The sequence below is a fragment of the Egretta garzetta genome, unplaced genomic scaffold, assembly GCF_000687185.1.
Source record: "Egretta garzetta isolate BGI_Z169 unplaced genomic scaffold, ASM68718v1 scaffold206, whole genome shotgun sequence".
Classification (NCBI taxonomy): Eukaryota; Metazoa; Chordata; class Aves; order Pelecaniformes; family Ardeidae; genus Egretta; species Egretta garzetta.
In genome coordinates, this window is record NW_009259984.1 from 1,520,494 (window position 1) to 1,529,382 (window position 8,889).

An 8,889-nucleotide genomic window follows, 5' to 3' on the forward strand; every position below is an offset into this window, starting at 1 on the left:
TAGATAGCTGATAATCAGAACAACAAACAGATACACAGTTTTTAGGATTTTAATCGCTCTGTATTTTTCCTGGGGAAAAAACACTGCATGCAGGTGTCTGTGCTTATATAAAAATATTTTTTTAAAAAGGCAAAATAGGAGGCAGTATGTCTCCAAATAAAAACAGCATCGAGTTGCCCAATTTTGTTGTTTTCATCTACTGGAAGACTGTTCTAATAGCACGTACAGGAACCTTTCCTCTTTCATATGATGCCCTTAGAACTAATTTACAGCAGGATATAAAGATGATATATCTGATACAAAACAGAGATTGGAAAACTAGCGTACGAGTTTCAAGTGGTGTGTGATTCATGCTTACAGTAAAATCCCATGGAATAATTTTAAAGCATCTCTATATGAAAATTCCAAGACATTCTCAAATGTTAACAGCCAGTATTTGCGAAATGCCTGATAATCACTAATCTCATTTCATATACAAGGAGGTTGAAGCAAAGAGTCAATAGCCCTGGCAAGGTCACGTATACACAAGTCAGGATTAGAATTCAGGTTTGGCTTTGCTGTGAGCCAGTCTTTCTAACAAACTGCTTTATATCCTAGTGACGAGTTGTAGCTGGGGTCTGTTTGTTTGCTTACACGTTATATATTATTTCTCCTCATAGAGCCACATTAAAGCATCTTTGAAATAAAACAACTATGACCCCTTTCATTTTGAAGAAACTAAACCACTAGGACTGTTTTATAACAGGAATCATCCTATAGCACCAAAATGAGCTGTTGCAGCTGCAGAAGGCACTGATGAGGTGCAGTACAGCGTTGGGGGAATGCACAGGAATGGACAATTAATTCCCACAATTCTCTGAAAATCTTGTCTGTTGTCAGGTAAGGAATGCTGGTTCAGTCTGACACGTAACTGTGGGTGCTGAAAGTAAAAATGAGTCATTTGACATAACCTAAAAATTTAACATACTAGAGCATTAAATAGTAACAAATAGTAAAGATATCTCTATTTTAAACAAAAATAGAAGCCTACTTACCTATCAAATGTTCAAATTACCTTTGAAAAACTAATGGGCCAGAAAGAAAAATCAACTTTCTGTGGTGAACACAACAACTCAAAGTGTGACTTACCTGTATTTTAAAAAATACAACTATAGTAAATCAAACGAAAGCAGTCTGTAAGATGAAAAAAGAAAGTCCTAATGGTACTCGATCAAACTTGCCATTTTGACTTCATCTGCAAAGACAGAAGCTTCTGGGCAGACAGGTTCCATTCAGAGCCACGCTACTGAGACTATGAACCAATTCCTACACCTTCAAAACAAACACGAGAGTGAATGAGCTTATATCCCTACATCTAAAAAAAAAACCTAAACCAAACTTCTTAAGTTACCACAATCAGTCAGTTAACTGACAGGCTTGAGATTCTCCAGAAGTAAACCTACATTTTCATAAAACAAATTTTGAATATTTTTTTTTCTCTTAAAGTAGCCTTAGTCAAGATGCAAAATTTAAAAATTGAGAAATTCCTTGTGCCTATATCAACTACTGGAAAAATGTTGCTACATCAATTCAACATTTTTTTATTCACAGCAACTACTACAAAACAAGATTTTGTCTCTGTCTAGGTCAAAGGCTCACAGAACAGACACCCTTTTCTTAGGGTTTGTTTTTTGGTTTTTTTTTTTAAGAATGGGATAGAATACATATATGTAAAGAACAAATTTATTAATTCATTGGTAAACTACTACATATTTCAATCCAGTTTAAAAAAATTAGGAAACAACACCCTGCGGGAAATAAACCTGGAAAAAGTCTATACCAGTATTTGTACAATTCGTCCACAGATGATCCACCACCACTTAAAACGCAATCAGACCAAAAGGACTGATCTTCCTCCTGTAAATACATTCAAAAGCAAAACACTAAAGTGTAGGCTATTGGAACTGCTTTTTCAGTCATCGTTCTTGATTAGGGTTGCGAGGATCTTTTTATCTCACTGCCTACAAGGAGTAGATGCTACAAGAAAAAAAAAGTACTCCTCGATGAGATACTGCCTTTAGGGGTCAGAGCGATCACTAGTGTATAGAAAATCCACGCACTGTTCTGGACGAAGATAAGAAACAGTAGGAATAATCACTAATAATTCTAAGATACTACGTGAGCAGATGGCCTAAACTATCAAATGTTTTATCAGTCTTATTGTTTCTTACATTGTGACGGATAAAAATTATACATGATGAACTGTGGCTGAGACAATGAACGCTTCCATCCATCATTCCGGGCTTCTCTTACTCTAACCATGTGACTGAGTTGAATCAAGTTTACGACATCTTGGCAGGGAGATTCCTATAGAAGCTAATATCTAGATTGAGTACATGAATAATGCATTTATTCCCCATAAAAGCAAAAAATGTTAATTTTAAGAACAAGGGATCTCTATTTCACTTCATTGAACCAGACTGCAATGAAATATTTTAAAAGTCCTAGCAGATCATTCACAAAAATTTCAGAACTTATCTGCACTAGCCTTTGTATCGCCGCTGAGACTGCATTTGCTCTCAAGAGGCCATGAAGTTTTTAAAAAATGGTGTGACGATGCTAAATAAAGGAAATCTCACTTTAAGAACGCAGGCTGAAAATTTAGTAGAAATCCTTCCTGTAAGCCACAGACTCCTCCCCCCCCGCGCGGAGCAGGCTTGGCACATCGTCCAGGCATGGCCAGCTCTCTGCTGGGGGCAACCTTCTTGGCTGTGAAGGCAGAGCATGCCCTCTGTCACTCATGGCGAGCAGTCCTGTCCAACTGTCTCTTTTCGACAACTTTATCATCAATCTCTTTATTAACAGCTCCGCTGCAGACTGAGAATGCAAACAAGGACAACGCGCATGCCAGATTTCTGGAAGGCGCACGGCATCAGGCACCACGCAGGGCAAGGTTTCAGTCACGCTGAAGCAGAAGCTGTGGCACAAAGCTCTTCCATGCTGTTTTAAGAAGTATCACATTTGCTATATTTACTTAGAATCAAACTTCAAATTGGGGAGCGGTAGGGGAGGGGGGAAGTTTCCCCCCCCCCATTTTATTTTAATGCCATCCAAAATGCCCGATCAATGAAGGGTACGTGACCTAACGCTCCATTCAACTTCAATAATTTTATGTTTTAAGTCAAGTGTATTACCCTAATTGAAGCAAACGTCACAGAAATAATCCTAGATGAACTTGAAAAGATTGAATTGATGTGGAGATTTTAAGTGTGTAAAACATTTGCTTAAGTAGCCTTATTGAGGAAATTTCCTTCTAAAAATACAAACCTAAAATGCATCCACAAAGTAGATGGGCTAGCTCACAAATAAGACAGACAAAAAGACATTTACACTTGTAAGCTGCCCCGTGTCTGTGTGGGCCACAGTTATTATGGGGCAGTTTAAATGCATTGGCCATTTTCTTAAGTTAAATAAATAAATGCAGCTTTCCTTACCCAACAAGTTGGCATTTTTATCACCTTACATCAATAGTAATTTTCCTCTTTATCCTTACCTATTACTTCCCCGAATTTTGGCTCTTTAAATTTAGAGACAGTGATTTAGTACAAAAAGCAAGCTTGGCAATATCTGCATACACCATCACACAGTTTCTTTCCAAGCATTAGTATGCTGTTAAATGTGACTTTTTCTAAATTCAGTATCTTTAGAGTTAAAAATTTAATGAAATGTGTATGACATTGTCATTCTTAGTTTATTTTAAACATGCCACCAGAATACAGAGGTCATAAAAATACTGAGGTAATTAAAAAGCCCCCCCAGACACGCTGAATCAGAACTGTGATCTGGTTAGTTCATTAAGTTTGGGAGGAAGAAAAAAAGAAGTTACCTAAAGGCAGCATTCTAGAATTTAGTCAGAACAATACAAATATGCCTAAACTTTATTAAAAAAAAAAAAACGTTAAGAGTTTAAATATCCAAAAAGCAGATGGGACATCCAGCAGTGGTTCATCATATTATCTTTTTCATAATGAAACATGCCCTCTGAAGTTTGATATCAAAGTTTGCATTCTTTTGGTGATGATTGTGGCAGATGTTTGATGTTTGTAGATATTTCAAATTATTAGATTGAACTTTGTAGACGTATCAAACTGCATCTGCCTCTATCAACAAATCCAAGATGCTTTGTTCCTATTGAACAGATCCTTAATTCTACTAAGATTATTAAAGTAAACTAAAAATAAGTTTATTACTGATGTTTTTCCAGTAGGAACACTGGATCTTTAAAAAAAGCGAACCTACCAAGTACTCAGCTAATGTACGTGTATGCAGACATTTGTGAGTGTACTATAAGGACTTGCAAGCTTTTAAGCGACAAAATTTTTGGTAAGTATTGTTCAGCCACGGTGATGTCAAAGAGAGATTAAGCACAGCAAAGGTGCCTGACCAGTGCATTTACAGAGTTCCATAAGGATGCCAGGATCACTTCAACATGCAAAATGCCTTCTGTACAAATGCACATACCTTCAAAAAAAAAATGTATTATGAGAAAATAAGGATACTCTGCTTCCTCAGTAACTACCACAGTAGTTTTTCTTGTATTTAATTACCGAGCCAGCACCTATACTATTTAGCGTGTTCTTGCTATACTGAATTATTTGTTGTTATTCTAGAAGCTGAAGAACTCCGTTTTAAATTTTATTGTTGATTAAAATTGGTTTTCTCATTAAGGTACACTTACTATCAATTGATACTCATTACCACTCCGTTACTATATAGTTGCAGCTACAAGTTTCACGATTTTGCAGTTTAAAAAAAAAATGCATTAAGAAATGGCATGCACACATACTACCTTACGGCAAGGAAGCACAACTTTAGCTAGAACTCATCAACTCAAATGTCTGATTCAAATCAGTATGTCTAAAGCCATCTGTTAGAACCATGGCTTATTAATGTTAATTATTTTGGCTACAACAGTACTTTTCAGCTTCTTGTTTGCAGATCCTTATGAGTCCGTGAACTTACTTCGGGAGGTTCATGACGGGTAACTCAGAAAAACAAGCCTATTGAAGCCTACTGCCAGTAGATTGAGGAACACTGAACAGAAATTTGTATATCTACTAGCAGATTTTTATTGGTCGGAGAAAATAAGAGAGGAATTAAAGCCATAAATAACATCAGCTGTGATGAAAGGGAGAGGGGTGGGCAAGATATAAAGATGATGAATCTGTTCTAAACGAGACAAGCAGTTGCATGCTGTGAAAAATATATACAACACAAAGGTTTATTGTTTTAGGCAGGATAATTATAATATGAAGACCATAATCATCAGTGGGTTTAGCAGTTAAAGAAATTTTAGTCAAAAGGAGGCTACTTATTAAAGTTACTCACATCAAGCATTTGGAGGATTGGGCTCACGCTGATACAAAGATCAATCAAGTGATGCACAGCTACTGGTAATTTTTACTTTTATTTCAGGGCAAGCTTCAACTATTTGACAAGAAGAGAAACAGTGCCATCTGCTGACACAAGAAATAGTCACTCGAGAGAAAAGCAAGTGTAAGATGCCAAAACTGTTACAGCTACTTGTTTTAAAAAAAATGGAGTTCAAACTTTTAAAGAAAATAGTATAGCCCCAAATTGTTTCGTCTTAAATTCTTAAAAGCTGACAGAACTAGATTTTGAGCTGGACTCGTAATCAGGAGACAAGGAACAGATGCTCTTAAAATAGTTGGTTTGGGGTTTTGGTTTGGTTTTGGGGTTTTTTGGGGGCAATAAACTCTGCCCCCACCAAGCCACTGCACAATCCACAACCTTTCCCCTTTAACAGACTGGAACTCAACATGCTGCCGAGTGTTACTTCCACTTCCTATGTCAAACATCACGCTTATTTAGAGAACATCCATTTATGTATATTTCTTTAAGGCCATACTGTATTTTGTCTTAGCAGAAAATTTAAGAGCCAAGGATGAATTAAGAGAGAGTATAATCAATTTTGTACATTCAGAAAAATCAGACAACTATGGGATTGTGCTGTTTTTTATTGTGTTTTCAATGGAGAAATACATCATCTGTTTACAAAATAGCTCTTGAAAAATACAAGGAGTACAGATACTATAAAACAAAGCAAACTCCAGTCATGAGACACTACGTACATCATGCGAAAGCAACAGTCTGATCTCCAGGTTATGAAAACTAGAATTAAAAAGTCACTATACAGAAAGGTTCCAAGTTTCCAGCTTGGCAAAACTTGGGTGCAGTTACATGAAACGTTTAATAAAATGAAAAAGATTTTCCGATGTGTAAACAAAATGACAAGACTAAATTTGTGCCTGGCAATTTCGATCTAAACTCCATAGCTACACAAAATACACAGACACCTTGTACACTTCAACTGTTAATATAACCTTCTTTGGGGGGTGGACGACAGCAGGCTGCACAGGGCAAGGAAAAGAGAAATATTGTATACTAGACATCTTAGACAAATGGCAAAAAAAACCCCTTCGGTTACTGCACAGCCTAAGTAAAAGATAAGCTACACTCTGACTTTGGAGAATTAATTTAGAAGGATAAGGGGAAGAGTGTAAGTAATTTAATTTTAACATGAAAGATGCACGTGTAATAGGATGGAGCACAACGGGAGAAGGGAGTTCATAAAACATGCTAATCAAAGTATGGGAAGTATGATTTGACATCCCACATATTTCAGACTTAAGTAATAGTAACATGAAGTTTGTTATCTACATCTGGCATTACTGTTGGTATCCCTCACGTCCGTCAAATACTGCTGTTCTTTGCCATGAGAGATTCAGTTCTTTCAAAAGAAAAAGTTGTTACTTATCTTTTTTGATAGGACTACAAGAACAAAAAAAAAAGAGGAGTAGAGAGCTTACTAGATGTCAAGTGCTTACTAGAAATATGATTTTTTTAAAAATTCAATGTTGTTCAGTATGTAAAACTATTTCTGATGAGTCATCTAAAAATAAAAAGGTTAAAATTCTTAGGGAAAAATCTTTTTGCCTTTATTTAAAATTTGAAGCTTTTCAATGCATACAGGACTTTTATGGAGTGTACAAAAATCATCTTATATTTAGTGATTCAAAGGCCATCAAGACAGGTGTTATATTTCACAGGCACCCAATATTTACTTAAACACTTTAGTCATGGGACAAAATTTTGAATTTGTGCCTACAGGCCACAAGGTATTATGATTATGTAAGGGGCGGGGGGGGACCCAAACGAGGGTCTGGCTTTTTTTTATTTTGTATAAATAACTATTGTCCTATACGGTGCATACAAGCTGCAAAAAACACCCCAACATGAAACAGAAAAGCTTTTCTGAAGAAATAAAAGGATCAAAAAGGGAATAAGGAGTTTGATTAGCTCAAAGGAAAGTTTATTTGCTGTTTGATTGCTGATCTGTATGCACCTTAAAACAATCCTATAAACAAAAGTAGACCACATCTTAATCATGTCCCACTAATACCAAAACTTCCCAATTACTTCCTGAACATACGTCTTATAACCTCAAGATTTGACATTTCATTTTAAAGGCTTACTGCTGCTTGATGACAGTTGAACTAGATATACTATACACTTTATTTTCAATGTATAATATATCATAGAACGTCATCCAATTTGCAGATTACTACTACTGAAGAAATTCTTCAATAAAACAAAAGTTATCAGCTGAAGATCTAAAATTAGTCATATTCCAATAAAAAAGTACATAAAAGTGCATTTAAGGGATTCTTATGCCAGTTTTATCTCAATTTTGAAACAATGCATCAAACAAATTCAATCAGAATGTCAAATATGGCTACAAATAGTGTTCATGTTTTTAAAGGCAGTAATCCTTCGAAATATTTAATGCAACTGTTGCTAACACATTAATTGTACTCCTGGCTTCACATACTAACCTGGACTTCCAATCAAGTGGTGATTTTAGCCCAGAAAGGGAAGTGCACAAAATATACCTAAATCCATTTGTGATCATGTTCTAGTCTTGCACCCTCCGTTCTCCTTTTTTTCTAGCATTAGAAGACAACAGGTTGAGTTGGCAGATACTGTTTATGGACCCCTGAGGTTGTTTTTACCGATTCAATCTCAATTTTATTGAATTCTTGATAACAGGAATAGGATTTGCAGGGAGAGCAGGGATATCTGAAAGGTCTGTACTGGGCGTTTTCTGAAAAGAAAAGGAGAAGTTTGGTTGTATTTTAACTGCAAATACCAAAAGAAAAATATTGTAGTAATTGGCACTAACTTTCAAAACCAAGATCTTTAGAAGAGTTTTTAAGAATATACCAAGATAAGGATAATTACAAATTATAAATATAGAAGCAGATTTTCCTTTGTCTACAGTCATTACTAAGGAAAATTTGTATGATGCTTTTTTATAGTATGCATTTCCTTTTTCAACAACTGCAAGAAATTAGGAAGTGCTGCAGATAAAGTTGAACTTACTGATAACCTGTATTATAATACAACATAATATCCACATAATAAGTGTGCCTGATCGATGACATCTACTGTCTAATCTACATGTTTAGTATTTAAAAATTCCTTTGAACAATTCAGTGTTAAGCCTCAGACCCTGACAGACAAATGATGAAAAACTGTCCCCAATGCAAGTGTATGTCTTCACACATTTATATTTCAGACTGTTTAAAAGCTCTTCACAGACAAATTTCCAGCTTTTCATAATGGTTTAGATTTACATGGGAAACATACAATGAACTCTAAAATAGTGCTACATGATTAAGAATTTAACTCCAAAAAAAATAATCTGAAAATTTTTTTCTCACTTAAAAGACTTAAATCCCATTCAGCAAAATTATATCTAAAGCCAAATACAGGAAAGCACAGAAAAGGAACACTCAAGATTCAGTGTAATTCATTAATTTCTAACAT

The 8,889-nt window shown here is 35.5% G+C and overlaps 1 protein-coding gene across 1 annotated transcript in view; it reads right to left on the bottom strand.

The window, feature by feature from the left end:
* Positions 1-5,981: 5,981 nt before the first annotated feature.
* LOC118452479 (poly(A) polymerase alpha-like) overlaps positions 5,982-8,889 on the bottom strand; it is a 22,185-nt gene continuing 19,277 nt past the window's right edge. Inside the window, exon 5 of the mRNA XM_035896021.1 lies at positions 5,982-8,164. Within this exon, the coding sequence (XP_035751914.1) occupies positions 8,069-8,164 (96 nt within the window). The 3' untranslated portion in view covers positions 5,982-8,068. The remainder of the gene's footprint in view (positions 8,165-8,889) is intronic.